General features: G+C 42.9%; 1 protein-coding gene across 12 annotated transcripts in view; it reads right to left on the reverse strand.

Moving 5' to 3' along the window:
- LOC119960968 (protein unc-80 homolog) overlaps positions 1-16,352 on the reverse strand; it is a 475,408-nt gene that overhangs the window by 269,597 nt on the left and 189,459 nt on the right. For all 12 annotated transcript variants that reach the window (XM_038788541.1, XM_038788566.1, XM_038788560.1 and 9 more), the window contains 3 exons: positions 16,205-16,303; positions 6,211-6,419; positions 2,115-2,221 (listed from right to left, as the gene is read on the reverse strand). In XM_038788541.1, coding sequence (XP_038644469.1) covers positions 2,115-2,221; positions 6,211-6,419; positions 16,205-16,303 — 415 coding nt within the window. The remainder of the gene's footprint in view (positions 1-2,114; positions 2,222-6,210; positions 6,420-16,204; positions 16,304-16,352) is intronic.

Genomic DNA, 16,352 nt, shown 5'->3' on the forward strand with positions numbered 1-16,352 from the left:
CATTTAATAAGAATTTTCTTTCTTATAGAACTTTAGAAACCAATAGGAGCTCATTTCTAACATCTATGAAGGAAATACATCCATAATCCGGTGCTCACAGACTTTCCCTCCAAAGTCGAAGATAAATAAGCATAGAACATAGAACAGTACAGCACAGAACAGGCCTGATGTCCCATCCCCACAATACCTGCAGAAACAAACTAAGCTCTTAAATAACTATTAATGAGACAATCACTAATTAAAGCAGGAAGTAATGAAAGAACTTGCATTTATATGGTATATTCCAGAACCTCATGTTTCTCTAAAGCATGTCAAAGCCAGTGAAGTATTTTTGAAGTGTGGTCAACTATTGTAGTATAGACAAGTCCACCAAATAATTTACACATAGCATGGCAACAAAAAGAGCAATGCAATAATGACCAGATACTCTATTGCTCTCGGGATAAATATGAGAGAACTCTCCTCCTGCCCTTCACATTGGACCTGTTATATCTGCCTAAAAGTGGAAATAAGGTGTCAGTTTAACGCCTTATCCAAATAACATCACCACTGGCAGTGCAGCACTCCCTCAGTACTCCACTGAAGTGTCATCTTAGATTATGTGCCCAAATCTCTGGAATGGAGTTTGAACCCACAATCTTAGAGGCCATGAGTCAAGGCTAACATTTAATATTGAAATTAAAGGGCAAAACGTCTAACAATGACATTAATGGAATATAATTGTGAGTGGCAAGATCACTACCCATGTTAATGCATATCTGCTTCTAAACAAATTTCCAACTATTATGCATAGTTTCTAACAATAATGCGGGTGGTATCTAGGAATTAGCACACATGTGGCCAACACTTTGGAGTGCCAATACAGTTATTTAAAGGTCTGTAACTGCCTTTTAAACTTAAGCCGAACTATAGTAGTACTTGCACCTTGCTCACCTGATTCAACAACTCACATTGCAATACTATTCCAAGAGGATGCCGATCTTCCCGTGCTTTGGTTAAGTGGAAGTTTTTCCGTGTGAAATCAACAATTTCCAGATACTTCCACTATCTACATCTAGAAACCAGAATGCGCTCCAGAATGGCAGATATCCAGAGCAGGAACCATTGACAATCTGTTCCTCCCCAAAGCCCAGAACATTTGTCATCAAATGTAGAATATATGCTACTGGCTGGTTGGAAGTGGCTGACGTAGCACAGGCCAAGACCAAATATGGGATCTTCCTCACCCGTAAGCCTCAACATACAACACATTTTCCTCGGATCCACAGAGTTCATTTAATTCAAACCTTCTTGATTTACATCCAACATGGATCAAAGGTGGTTTAATAGTTTCAGTTGCGAGCCTTCTATGGTAATATGGTCAATTTCATAAATGTCATAAATAACTAGGCTAATATACTCCATGTATGCTATATGCAATGTATAGTAAGGGTAGCATTTGATTTGATTTTACATCAGAGACTTTTTAAATACCAAACCTCACGCTAATGCCACTTTGATCACCGATTACTGCTGTCAGTTAGCTGCAGAATGCTCAGTCACAAAAGTGTAGATTGATTACATCACAACAAGTGAAAAAAGTGTGCTAATTGGAAAAAAATCATTACAGTCCAATATGATGAAATCATTCTTCTGATGACATGATACCATCACAAAACTTTATAACAGAATTTCAATGAATTTTAAACCAGCAGCGCTTGTTGAAGGCTTTCAAAATCTATTCAGGGCTTTTGCGATACTGTATCAACAAATTGAAGCATACCTTAAAAAATGCATTCCTGAGCCATGAGCCAATTTGGATATCTACAAGAAAGCAATGCTGCATGTATATGCTGATGTTCAGCTATGGTAGCATACAAATAACTTTGAAGCATCCACAGGAAAATGCTTAAGGCATTAAGCAATACAAATCATAAATGTGTGTTAGCCTACCTAACTGAGGTAATAACACGTTAAAAAAAATTAACCAAATACAGAGCTTGTTGGGTCACCCTATGAATGTGATAAAGTGCCAGATAAAGGCAAAGTCTTTATCCCCCACCAAGCATTATAAATAAAATGTTAACTAAAACAATGTTGATTCCATTAGAAGTAAAAGAAAGTACTCTCTGCACCTTTGAACTCTGACGTATAAATGAAAGTCTGTCCACAGAACTGATGTCCAGGAGGTCTTCAACACCATCTGCTAGTCCTGACAGCGAAGAGCGTTTCAGCCAGTTTCCTACAATAATATTATTCACAATGGTCATTTCTAATCTTTACATGGACTTTGAAACATATGTTTATCTTACAGTTCCAATCGATTGGAAATATTACAATGCTCGACAAGTAAATCTCTCATGAGTTATTCTTTGAATTTCCCCCCATCAAATCTCCATTGATGTCACCCACGTGGGAGGGTCTGAACAGTCTTCACAAAGATTTCTCAACAGAAGTCATCATTACTGCTCCATAACTATCTGAAGCAGAGGTGGAGATAATGGTGCGGTAGTAATGTCACTGGACAAGTAATCCAGAGGTCCAGGCTAATGCTCTGGGAACCTGGATTCAAATCCCACCACTGCAGCTGGTGGATTTTAAATTAACTGAATTAATTTGCAATTCTAAAGCTAGAATCAGTGATGGTGACCATGACAACTATCAACAACTGTTGTAAAAATTATCTTTCGGGAGGGAAATTTTCAATCAGTGTAACCCACCTTTGACTCCAGTCCCAAATGTGGTTGACTCTTAACTGCCCTCCGAAATGACCGAGCAAGTTTAAAGCCAATTAGGAATGGCAACAAATGCTGTCCCTACCAGTAACACCTACATTCTGTGAAAGGGAAAAAGGGAGCATGTCGAGGGCCTTTGGCCCACTCATAACAGCTTTTGTTGCACTCTGAGATGAAAGGTTTTCATGACCTGCCCAATAACTTTCCAACTCTCAACAAAAAACAGATTTGAGTTTAAATGGCAATTGAAACTCAGTTTCAAACAAATTTTCATGATAAATAATTCATATAAACAGAAAAAGGTGGAAATACTCAGCAGCTGTGGAGAGAGAAACAGAGTTAATGTTTTAATCTGTGACCTTCCATCAGAACAGGGAAAAGTTAGAAGTAGAAGGTTGTCAGCAAGTAAATGTAGGGGGTGGAAGGTGAGAAAAAGAACACAAGGGGAGGTCTGCATTTGGATGGAGGACAGGACTGGTTAACTGACTAAATGATATAAGGTGCAAGGCCAAAGTGGGTGATAATATGACAAGAAACAAAATATATCTGTAAAGAAGGGTGAATGGTAGGATCATGTAGAGCTACTGTCCAAAAGCAAAGAAAAAGGAAACAAAATGGGGGCAGAAACTACAATCTAAAATTATTTAACTAGGTGTTGACCCCAGTGCCAAATTTGAGGTCCTGTTCCTCAAGCTTGTTTTGAACTTCGCTGGAACACTGCAGGAGGCCAAGGATCGAAAGGTTAGAGTGCAAGCAAGGTACTGAATTAAAATAACAAGTAACTGGAAACTCTGGGTCATGCTTGTGGACTGTTTTCCAAAAAGCAGTGTTTGGTCTCCCCAAAATGAAGGAGACCACATCATGAACAGCAAATAGAGCATACTAAATTGAAAGAGGTACAAAAAAAAGAATCACAGTTTCACCTAGAAAGGACGTTGGAGCTGAGAAGGGATAAGGGAATTTAGCTGCAAGGTTAGGCTGGAGAAGTTGAAATTGTTCACCTTGGAGAAAAGCAGATTGAAGGGATATCTGATAAAGGTATACAAGATTATGACATATTTAGATATCATAGAAGAAGAAAAGTGATTTCCATTAGCTGCTGGTATAAGGACTTGGGGACACAGATTTAAAGTATTTGGCAAGAGATCTAAGTGCAAAAAATCACTTTGTTTAATTCAGCATGTGGCATTGATCTGGAACTCACTGTCTAGGAGATTACTGGAAGCAAAGACAATCAATTATTTCAAAAGGAAATTGGATAGATGCTTGAGGGAAACAATCTGACAGGGCCAAGGGGATAGAGTGTGGGAATGGACTGATTGGATTGCATTACAGAGGCCTCCATAAAGATGATTAGCTGAATGGCTTCCTTGGCTGCCACAATGACTCTATGACACAGAGAGATGGAAAGCCACATCATGAGGTAAAACAAATTATTGTTTAAATCCGATCCTGAAGCACTAGTTGTAAATGGACATTGAGTGCTTGGAGCACTACTGAGCTGCATTCATCACGTTATTGGGAGGGCCTTTAATTCAAATAAATTCAGTGATCTTAGCACAGAGGAAGTGTGCTGGCCTTGGGGTACTACAGATATTTCTATAAATGGGATAGTGATCATATCTCGGGCCTCATTATCCTATAATGTAGATCAGGATCAGATGTACCACGTATCACACCAACCATGCTATATACAGGAAGAAAAATAATTATCAATACTGAAAATGCAAAATAAAACCAGGAAATAATGCAGATCCAAGACTGGACTGAAGGTCACCACAAGTGGTTAATCTTTTTTTATCTCCAGTCACAGAAAGAAATGTGCATTTCCACATTTCTATTTTTAACCAGCTTAATATTTTCTTTTGTTCTGCCTCCAAAATAATAATCTTGTTTTATCCACTTCACGCTGTCAGTTATTCAATTTATTAATTTCCCTTCTCAATAGCATTGAAAAAAACCACAGCGAGGCCTTGTTATTAGCTGCAGTCTTGATATTAAATAGTCATTGGAAAAATCATTTCCATTTTGAGTTTCACAAAGAAGGAACAGTGAAATTATTTTTTTTAAAAAGCTTAACTGCCATTAGCCAGCATGCAAGATAATTAAAGAGAAGTTTCTAGTAATTTTAATACTCCCCTCAGGTTATGGTGTTTCTTTTTTCACCTTTGGTGAAGGCGGTAAGGTGAACAGTGCGATACAGAACTTATCCTTATGGATAGGAATATGCAATTTTTTAAATTGCAAACTCAGATTGTCCTCTCCTCTCATGTTAATTGAACTACACATTTCTTCCCGTCAGGTCTATTTTACGTCAGTTGATTTCAGTGCAATTAAACAAGCGAACATGTGGTTTAATCCCAAGAACCTTTCCCATTGATTTTTAATGATAAGGTCCCATCTGGAGTACGGAGTGCAATTCTAATAACCTCACCCAGGATGTCCTATTGCACTTGCCCATGCACACAGCCGAGCAGTGAAGGTGATTCCAGGTAGAATTTAAGTTGGAAGAAAATGTTAAAAAGTTCCTTAGATATTTGAAATAATGCAGAAGATTCAGAATGAAATTACGAGAATGGATCGAGGGATGAGAGACCGTTATGTAGCTACATTGGAGAAGCTACGGTTGTTCTCCTTTGACAAAAAAGATGCGGGGGAGATTTGCTAGGTGTTTAAAATCATGACGGGTCTGAGCATAGTAGATCACAAGAAACTGTTTCCATTGGTAAAGGTCAAGAACAAGATGCCACCATTTTACGGTGTTTGACAAAAGTACAAATGGCAACATGGGAAAATATTTTTCATACAGCAAGTGATTAAGGTCTGTTTTGCACTACCGTGAATTTGGTAAAAACAGATTCAATCAAAGTTTTCAAAAGGTAATTGGATAAGCATGTGATGAGAAAACAAAAATTGTAGGACTTCAGGGAAAGGGCAGGGGAGTGGGACTAGCTGAGTTGCTCATGCAGGGAGCTGGCAAAGGCAAGATGGACTGAATGGCATCCTTCTGTGTTAACATTCTGTAATTCCATGAGAAAGTTAATGTGCAAGAGGTTATCAAAGCAAATAAGGATGGGGGGATTGTTTTATTTGAAACTTATCTTTCAATAAAAATCTCTTTCTTGTGGCTGAATTATTTTTTTTTAATTTAGAGTACGCAATTATTTTTTTCCAATTAAGGGGCAATTTAGCCTGACAAATCCACCTACCTGCACATCTTTGGGTTGTGGTGGAGAAACCGACGCAAACATGGGGAGAATGTGCAAACTCCACACGGACAGTGACCCAGAGCCGGGATCGAACCTGGGACCTCGGCGCCTTGAGGCAGCAGGGCAAACCCACTGCGCCACCGTGCTGCCCTCTAGCTGAATTTGAATCATTTTTTCCACCTGAACCAATACATATTATGTATGCTTTATATACTTTCAACAATACAACCTGTTACAGTTTGTTACAGTTCTGGACATGATGTGGCTGAAAGAAAGAGAGAACCGACCTATGGGAAGTTTGAGTTTCTTCCTCAGAGAGATTCTTCTGGATCGTGAGCGTGAGTGTCTGTCTGTCGTGGTTCCAGAATGAGCTGTTGTGCATTCAGAGGTGTCTTGCTCAGATTGGCTGCTTGTATCACTTGCAGCACTTTGCGATTTAAACATTTTGCGCCAAAAGTCTTTTCTGCCCAAAAGAGCTCCTGGAATTTGTTCTTCACTATTAATTTTAAAAACACAGACAATAATCTGTTAACAAAAAGTTAATTGACACAATTATATTTAAAGCAAATACATTCAAATGCTGGAACCTTTTATGTTACACAGTACATTGCATGCAAAAAGCTCAATCATGAAAAACCATTGGAATTATGACACATGGCTAAATTTGACGCATCTCAAAATTGGGCTTGGGGAACAATTAACCAGCGTTCATTTGCAGGCTAAATGCGCTGCGGAATGTTTACACACCTCAGCAGAGGACAAAATTCATATGAGGCTAGCACTACTTAAAGCTCACCTGTGATACTGAAAGCCAGCCGGCACTTCTTAAAAGGAGAGATCAAAAGTCCCCAAGGCCTGGAGGGGATCGGGAGGTTCCAAGGCCTGGAGTGAAATCAGGAGCGGGAAAGAGTTTGGAAGAGGGGTGGGCAGGGTTAGAGGCTGGAGAGAGTTTGGAGGAGCAAGTGGTTGGAGGGAGGGGGAGTTTTCAGGGGAGGAACCTGCAGGAAAGGGGTGTTTGGAAGGGAAGAGGTTGGAAGGATAAGCATTTGGAGCGGTGAGAGGCTGACGGGAAGGGCAGAGAGTCTGGAAGAAAGTGAGGGTTTTGAGGCTGGTGGAAGGGGGGGGGGGAGTTTGGAGACTCGAGGGAGAGAGGCGGGAGAGTTTGGAGACTAGAAGGAGAGGGAGTAGAGTTTAGACCCCAAGATGAGAGGAAGGTTGGGGGGAGTGGAGAGGGACCCTGAGACTTGGGAGTGGCTGGGTGGAAAATATAGACCCTGAGATTAAAATCAATAAAGTACTGAAGGGGATCGGGTGGTGCTCTCCAGCATGTGCTGCATAGTGGAACAATTTATTTGTACAAAACGAAAAACCGAAGAAATTCAGATATTATTTAAGTAATTAATTTCCTTATATTTTTCAATGCGGGTTATTGAGCGCATTTGATACCTTCGAGTGTGCGGGGTAGCTTTGAGCATGCTGTATATATATTGTTATGATCCCAGTTGATGTTATTCCTGAACGGGAAGGTCCCAGATGGACCCCTGGCTTAAAGCACTATAACTGTTACTTTTTTTTTAGAAAATGTGGAGGAACATAATCGCAGCCAATAAGTGTTACTAAAATATTTTTATTAAACATGAAAAGTTTGACAATAATCCTTCACTCCCACTTATCTACAAAAATGTACATAGATTTTAAGGATAACACAAATTACAAAATATATATTTTGCTATAATGTTCTCAGTAAATACACAGACGCTGTAGCCCAACAGGCTAGCTACGGTCATACACACTCCTCTCTGAAATCAAGTGGCAGATGTCACTCATCTTCTGTTGATTTTTTCTCAAATATCCCCAGATGATTATTACACTGTGAGTCACCTGATCTCACTGGACTCTGACTTCCGCATGAGTGTTTCCAAACTCTACTCTAGAAAAGGAACGCCTTAGAATTTTCACAGTAACTTCATTGCAGTGTTAATGTAAGCCTACTTGTGACACTAATAAAGATTATTATTATTATCTTCCTTCAAAAAATTCCCTCAGCTGGTTCTAGCAAGGATCCACTTCCAGGATTTCTAATTCGCCTTTCGGTATTCCTTTGCCTTGAATAGTCATGTGTATTCCAACTTCTTTATAATCTCTCACGTACCCAGCCACCAATTGCTTCACAATTATTCTGAATACTGCTCACAGGCTGTAATAAGATATCACCAACTTTAGGATTACTTCAGATATCTGGCTTATCAATAGCTGATGTCACCAGATCTGCACTTTTCAGCTCTGTCCTTAACTTCAATGAGCAGTACCTTTGTAGAGTTTCCAATTGCTTTGTTCCTTTAACTCCAGTTTCCTGGAACATATCGTTTAATTCCCTGGTTTCTAGAACTAACTGTTCTTTAGTTTCTGGGACTTGCTTTTTCGCCCATTACTCCGTCGTTCTGCTTCTGCTGCCAGCAGAGCTGAGAGAGCTGTTCACTTTCTAGCTTCCCAGTTCCAACTGCTATGGGTTCAGGTAAACTAAACTCACAAGATGAGAACCAAACTAAACGGGTGCATAGTGGTTAGCACTGCTGCCTCACACACCAGGGACCTGGGTTCAATTCCGCCTTGGGTCACTGATGTGTGGACTTTGCACTTTCTCTCCGTGCCTGCGTGGGTTTCTTCCGAGTGCTCCCGTTTCCTCCCACAGTCCAAAGATGTGCAGGTTAGGTGTATTTGCCATGCTACATTTCCCCTTTGTGTCCAGGGATGTGCAGGTTAGGCTTTGGGGTTTTGGGGATAAGGCGGGGTGGATGGGGAAGTGGACATGGGAAGAGTACTCATTCAAAGGTTTGGTACAGACTCAATGAGCTGAATGGCCTCCTTCTGCACTGTATTTTATGATTCAACGGTCTTTCTTCCTCTAAAGGTAGCTCCTGGTAACTAAGCAATGGCTCGTTCTTTCTTTCAGCTTTTGTTGTCTTTCCCTATCATAAACTCTCTAAGCACAGTAGAGACACAGGGCGGAATTTTCCCATATTTTTTCAGATGGTCAGGTTCTGACTGAATCCCGACATGCTGCTCTCCAGCTGCACAGCCGAGCTGTTGGTCCAGATTTTGAGCCACTCTGAAAAAATAATTCAGGAGGCTTGATTTAGACTGTCACTTGTGGGGCAAGGCCTGATAGATTGCCCTGAGCAACACCCCCCTTCCCCCATGGATACGGGGGTAACACCCCCAATCCCCCACCACAAGCAACATTGGGAGCTCCTCACCCACACCACCACAAGCATAAACATCGGTGCACCTCCCCCTTCTCCCACCAAAAGCATCAGGGGCTCCTGTCCCGCACCTCCACCACCACAAGCATCAGCATCAGGGGCTGCTCCTCCAACACCCACCACCATCAGCATTGAGGGTCCTCCCACCCCAAACAAACCTGACATGAACCTCACCCCACTAGGGGGCCCTGGAGCATCTGCCCTGGCACAGGTGGAGACTGACATGCAGTGCCAAGGTGCAGTGCCAGAGCACTAAGTGGGCATGCCCCCCTTCCCTGAGGGCTAAACTCATATTTGTGCCTGGGGAATCCCTCAACTGATTCATCTCATTCATGTGACGTTTCATGAGCGAGGTTTGAATATTCTGTGAGAGAGAAATCAATAATGAGATTAAAATGTATGGACATCTATTAAACTGAGGTTCTCGCTCTTCATGGACGTGAATCTCATTACGTCACTGGCAAGAGCGTGGGAAACAAGATTTCGCTGGAGAAAACCTCGTTTCATGATTCTCGTGAGATTTTGCATCCACGTCACCATTTTGGCTGATGGTGGACATGGGCTCAAAATCACCCCCACAGTTTAAAATTAAATATAAAAACCCCATACATGCAAGTACCCTTGTTTAACATTCATCTAACTGGAGTTTACCCTTTTTTATACAGAAACACCAAATTAAATTCACTTAAATCTATATCTTATTTCTGATTTCCAATATACAAATCACTTAAAACTACCTTTACTTGCTGAAAATATATATGCCTGATTGAACTCGATAATTTTGAGAGCACTATCAAATTTAATGTCATATTTATTCCAAAATAGAGCTTTTGATGACAAGTTTTTTACGATCCCAGTTCATGTTATAATTGGACAGGAAGGACCCAGAATGGAACCTTGGCTCAAAAGATCGTAACTCTTACTTATTAAAAAAATCAAATATGGAGGAAAAGAGTCACAGGACCACTAATTAGTTTGAACAACAAAATATTCAACATGGAACAATTGGATTATAATATTTACTCCCCTCTTAGATTAACACAGGTTTTAAGATTAACACGGATGACAAAGTACATTTGAAGCTACAATGGTCTCATTAGCATGCAGTTTCTCCTCTGAAACCCCCAGATGATTGTCAAATGAGAGTTGCCAAACTTCACTCCCAAAATACGCTTTAAAATCTCCTCTCGCAGGAATATCTTCAGTTATCGGTTTGAAATCCGTAATCCAGTCGAGGTTTTACAAATTACACTTTTGAACAAAGCTTCTGCTCCACTTTTAACAGTGAGTTTATTCCAGGATTTTGTACCAACACCTTTAGGATTTCTTTGCGTTGACTGTCTTCCCCATTACACAACTTCTGATATCCAGCCAATACTTTCTCCCATTTATTTTAAGATTTGTTGCCCAGACTGTAGTAAAACATTCCAAACTTTAGGATTACTTCAGAAATCTTTCTCGAGCGCATGCTCACCAACTGATTCCTTCTCAGTTCTGTGACTTGAAATGAACCCTGTTCTGCTCCCATTTCCTCTTTGTTCCTTTAAATCCAGACCTTCTGGAAACTCCTCTTAATTTCTCTAGCTTCCTTAAGTAGCTGTCCTTTAGTTTTCTAGCAACGGCTTTCTTAAACATTACTCCAGTGTATGACTTTTCTTCAAGAAAAGCTGAGAGCGATGTTCCCACTCTAGCTGCCTGTCACCAACTATTGTAGCTGTCAGCTAAAACTAAAGAACAAAGGGATCTATTTTCCTTACAAGGGCCACTAATTGCCAAGTAACTATATTTATTCTTCACGCCGTGTATCACAATAGAATCCAAGTTGGAACTGAAACTAACCTCCCCCCCCCCCCCCCCCCCCCCCAACACACACACACAAATATCTTTTACCAGCATGAATCCAAGTATATGTTAGATTCTATACAGAAACATTAAATTAAACTCACCTAAAACTATGCCTTACATAGCAATAAGGCCCAGGTTATGCTAAATGACTTACTACAGGCATGCTCGGAAATTTGGTCATCTTTGAAATTACCCATTTGTAGAAGAGTTGCAAATTGCAAAAACAGGATGCTCTCAAATGCACAAATCAATACCTTAACCACAAGATTCCATCAAGGCTCATCTTGAACCTGGCAGGATGCAATACCTTAACCACGAGACCTCATCAAGGCTTGTGTTGACTGAGGCAAGACCTGACACTTGAAACCACAAAGTCTGAATATTGGAAAAACAATGGGCGCAATTCTCCGCACTGACGACGGTGCGGAGAATAGCGGGGTTCGTAAATTTTTACGGCTACGCTAGTCTGACGCCCTCCCGCTATTCTCCCCCCCCCCCCCACGCCCGACTCCCGACACGAATCGCCGCCGCCGTTTTTTACGGCCAGCAGCGATTCTCAGCTGGCCGATGGGCCGAAGTCCAAGCCCTTTATGGCTGTTTTTACGAATGGCAAACACACCTGGTCTGGCCGTTCGTAAAAACGGCCGTAAAGTCCCGATTTTGAAAACCATGGCACCGATTGGCACGGCAGTACCACGGCCGTGCCAAGGGTGCCATGGGCCCGCGATCGGTGCCCACCGATCGCGGGCAGCGGGTCCGATTCCCGCGCACTCTTTGTCCTTCCGCCGCCCCGCTGTATCACTTCGCGGGGCGGCTGAGGGGCATCCCGGCCCGCGCATGCGCGGGTTTTGCGCAAATGCGCGATGACGTCATCCGCGCATGCGCGGGTTGGAGTCTTCCAATCTGCGCATGCGCGGCTGACATCATGTGACGCGTCAGCCGGCGCAAACTCTGGCAAGCGGGCTTAACGAAATTCGTTAAGCCCGCAATGCCGGAGTTCACGGCCGCGGCATACTAGCCCCGACCGGGAACCAGAATCGGTTCCCGATCGGGGAGGGGGAGGCTGGCGTCAAACCCGCCCGGATTTGACGCCAGCTTTATGATTTCTCTCTGTCTGGGAGAATCGCGCCCAATGTCTGCAGGATGGACCATGTGGTTCGGAGAATCAGGTCATCCGGCCCCTCAGATCAGAACACAAAGGCATGACCTCTTCAATGGAATACACATACAGACCTATAAGTATTCGAGGTCTGAGGCCATTTCTTTAGTGACGACTCACACACAGCATCCTGAGTTCTCGTTGACCTCAGTGAACAGAAAGACCTCCAAAGAAGAACCTGACCAGTCTAATGGGGTAATATCTACTTATGCCCAAAGCTGAAAGTTTTAGGACAATTATGATTATTTGTAAAGCATATGAATTGCAATACATAGTGTATTTGATTGACGTTTAGTTAATAAAATCGTCTTGAATCATGTTACAGAGTAGAGTGTTTGAGACAGAACTGTTTGACCTCTTGTAAGAGACAGAGACCAAGAAGCTTAACACTTATTTCTCATGTTTACCCATACAAATATAACTTCCTTAAAACTACCTTTGGTTTCCTAACAAGTTGATAAGTGGCAAGTAATATTCACACCACACAAGTGCCAGATAATTAACATCTCCAACAAGAAGGAATCTAACCATCTCCTCTCTGACATTCAAAAGCATTACCATTACTGAATCCTCCACTAAAATATCCAGTGGATTACCATTGACCAGAAACTGAACTGGACATGCCATATAAATACTGTGGCTAAAAGAGCAGATCAGAGACAGGAAATTCTATGGAGAGTAACTCACCTCCTGACTCCACAAAGCCTGTCCACCATTTGCAAGGCGCAAATCAGGAGTGTTATGTTGTACTCCCCACTTGCCTAGATGAGTGCAGCTCAAACAACACTTCAAGAAGCCCAACATCATCCAGGCATAGCAGCCTACTTGATTGGATCTCCATTCACACCTAAAATCCAATTACCCTAACTCAATCCAACACACCTACCAATGCTGCCAGTTTACCCCTCACCTCTGATTTCCTCCACATACCTCCAACTATTCACCCAAGCACAGCAAATCCTTCCCTCCATCTTTAAGGACAAGGTGGCATATAATAGAAGGGAGGAGAGCGGAGCATGTGGGGGGCAGGGTGCCTGTAAGACCTGAGGTTTATGGAGCAGATGGATTTCCGTCACTTTGCAACAGATTCCATTACCATCTAGCACCACTGAGAACTGTGAACATGATGGAATGTTCCTGCCTTCTGCCCCTCCTCACCTCCCAGCTCAGCCTCATCCTGCTAACTATCAAGATGAGCATCTGCAAGTGGTATGGCCTCTCATTTCCCATCCCAACATCCTTTGTTTGCTTGTGAGCTCATAGGGTACAGGGCTATGGATTAAGTGCTGGAAAATGAGATTAAAATAGATAGGTACTCGATTGCCGGTGCAGACATAATGGGTTGAAGGACCTTCTTCTGTGCTGTCAAACTCTATGACTCATTGGAGGCAAAGGTTGCAAACCAGGCCTGCTGCAAGGGATTCAGCTAAAGATACCTTCTGTCACTGCCAAGGAACATGGAGGAGTCAGGCTCCAATTTGGCAGAGAGCATCATGCAAAGTTTACTCTTTGCAGCCTCTGTTCCATCTCTCTGCCATGCTGATGCCTCAGAGTAAACCCCTGCATAATCCAGGAACCGATCCCAACACTTCAAAGAACAATCCGCAGTAGATGTAGATAATTTGCAATCATAGAAGTTCTTAACATTGCCTTACTTGCAAGTTGGGTTCCTGTCACTTTACATAACATTAACACATAGCCCAAAATGAAACTGAAAACGTTGGGCGGATTTCTCCGATCCCTCGCCCCGCGATGGGCTGAAGTGCCGCCACTGACAGGTCTCTCCCACCGGCATGGATTACACCACCTACCCGACCGGCAGGACTGACGGCTCCGGGGTCCTGGGGGGGGGGGGGGCGCGCGGTGCAATCTGACCCCGGGTGGGTGCCCCCACGGTGGCCTGGCCCGCGATCAGGGCCCACTGATCAGCGGGCGGGCCTGTGCCGTGGGGGCACTCTTTCTTCCGCCTTCGCCATGGTCTTCACCATGGCGGAGGCGGAAGAGACCCCCTCCTCTGCGCATGTGCCGGTATGACGTCAGCAGCCGCTGACACCCCGGCGCATGCGCGGACTTACGCCGGCCGTTGAAGTCCTTTCGGGTCCAGCTGGCGTGGCGCCAAAGGCCATTCATGCCAGTCGGCGGAGTGGGAACCACTCCAGCGCGTGCCTAGCCCCTCAATGTGAGGGCTTGGCCCCTAAAGGTGATTAATATCAGCAAAGCTAATTTATAGTTTATTCCTGGTTTGCTACTGGCTCATTCCAATGTGGAACAGGGGACATCACTCCCATTCATAGTACATAGCCTATCTTGAGGGCGACACAGTGGTTAGCATTTCTGTCTCACAACGCAAGGGACTCAGGTTTGATTCTGACCTCGGGTGACTGTCTGTGTGGAGATTGCACGTTCTCCCTGTGTCTGTGTGGGTTTCCTCTGGGTGCTCCAGTTTCCTCCCATGGTCCAATGATGTGCAGGATAGATGTACTGGCCATGCTAAATTGCCCCTTGGTGTCCAAAGGTTAGGTGGGGTTGCGGGGTTAGGGTAGGGGATTGGACCTTGGTGGGGTGCTCTTTTGGAGGACTGGTGCAGACTCGATGGGCCCAATAGCCTCCTTCTGCACTGTAAGGATTGTATTCTATGATCACAGGGCCCTGTTTGTGGCAGATGTTTTCAATCAGAATAAGACCACTCAGTAACAGGCAGTAGCTAGCTCCCTTCATATCCAGGGCATCACTGACCACAGATGTTGCCATTCATTGTGTATTGTCAGACATCATCTGATCACAAAAACAGAATCAAGCTGTCACAATGCATTTATCATCTACTCCAATATTAAACTACCCAAAAAAAAGACTATAAGAAATAGCTCCTATATGACTATCCCTCACAACCTGTCCAGATTGAGTAATTCAAGATCAAAGCAATGGGACCACCATGATTATTATTGAGGACATCATTAGGGATGCTGAAGAAGAGATTCAGCTGTCTCAACAGATCAAAGGCACACAAAGTTGTAGGTTAGGTGCGGTTACGAGGATAGAGCGGAAGGGTTGGTGCTCTTTCAGAAAGCTGGTGCAGACTCAATGGGCCGAATGGCCTCCTTCTGCACTGTAGAAATTGTAGTCTATATTGCTGCTTTGACTGTTTTACCCAGACAGCTTAGATATGAGCATAAAATATGGCTGATGAGTTTTCCTTCCGGAGGGTTCCTATTCTATTCCACAGAATTTGATTCAATCTGCACTGTCAGAAAGTTATAGAAATATGAGGCATGGCTCCTAGACTTGGTACACAGATTTGAAGTCCTTCTCAGATACTGATGGCTGCAAACCTTAATAAGTATCAGTCATATTTAACAAGTTACTGTAACACTGTTGAAGTAAAAATGATTAAATTAGTGATCAATCAACCCAAACATTTTACTTGATTGAGTCAAATGCAAAAATAAAATAAAGCAAGACTTTATTTCAGGCATCGTGCAGCATACTTCTTATCCAACCCTGCACTCCTGTAGATAAAAGGAGAAAATTGTGGAATGTTCTTTCAAAATAAATAGCATCCATAGCATTGGATTGTGTTATGTTTCTTAAATGAATGCTAGAAGTCGTTCAGCAGTTGAAGGATGGTTTATTGTGCTCCACAATAAATGACTTTGTTAGCTTTTACTTACAGAATAGCACTTGTAAAGATACTGCTTTTCTATGCTCTGCAACTAGGCCTGACCACACTCGCAGCCCTGAGCTCAACTTCTGTCCCTGTCCTGCTCCACTGCCTCTCCAGCCAAAGTGAGCGAGGGCGGGCCTTCGGTGTCACTCTTATATGTCCCCGTGCTGCCCCCTAGTGGTACTTCCATTTCCCATCAGCCCCTTCTGTACACACTCAGGCGAGGATCACTACAGATTGTTTCAAGTAATGTGATATATTAGGAATATCTGAAAGGGACATTTCACCTTTGGGCTGCAGCTTTAGTGTGTGAAGTGTAATTAAAGAAATGTAAGCAATTTCTTATCACTCACTGTTCTGGAGTCTGAGGAGGGCGACTGGAGACAAGGCTACGACATTCGTCCGGCGCCGCTGAGGCCTGTGCTTTATCGGTGCTTAATCCCCCTTCAGCTCTGCAATCAACCAAATTCAAATTATGATACACAAATACAAAACCAACTT

This window comes from Scyliorhinus canicula, chromosome 2 (genome assembly GCF_902713615.1).
Source record: "Scyliorhinus canicula chromosome 2, sScyCan1.1, whole genome shotgun sequence".
Taxonomy (NCBI): domain Eukaryota; kingdom Metazoa; phylum Chordata; class Chondrichthyes; order Carcharhiniformes; family Scyliorhinidae; genus Scyliorhinus; species Scyliorhinus canicula.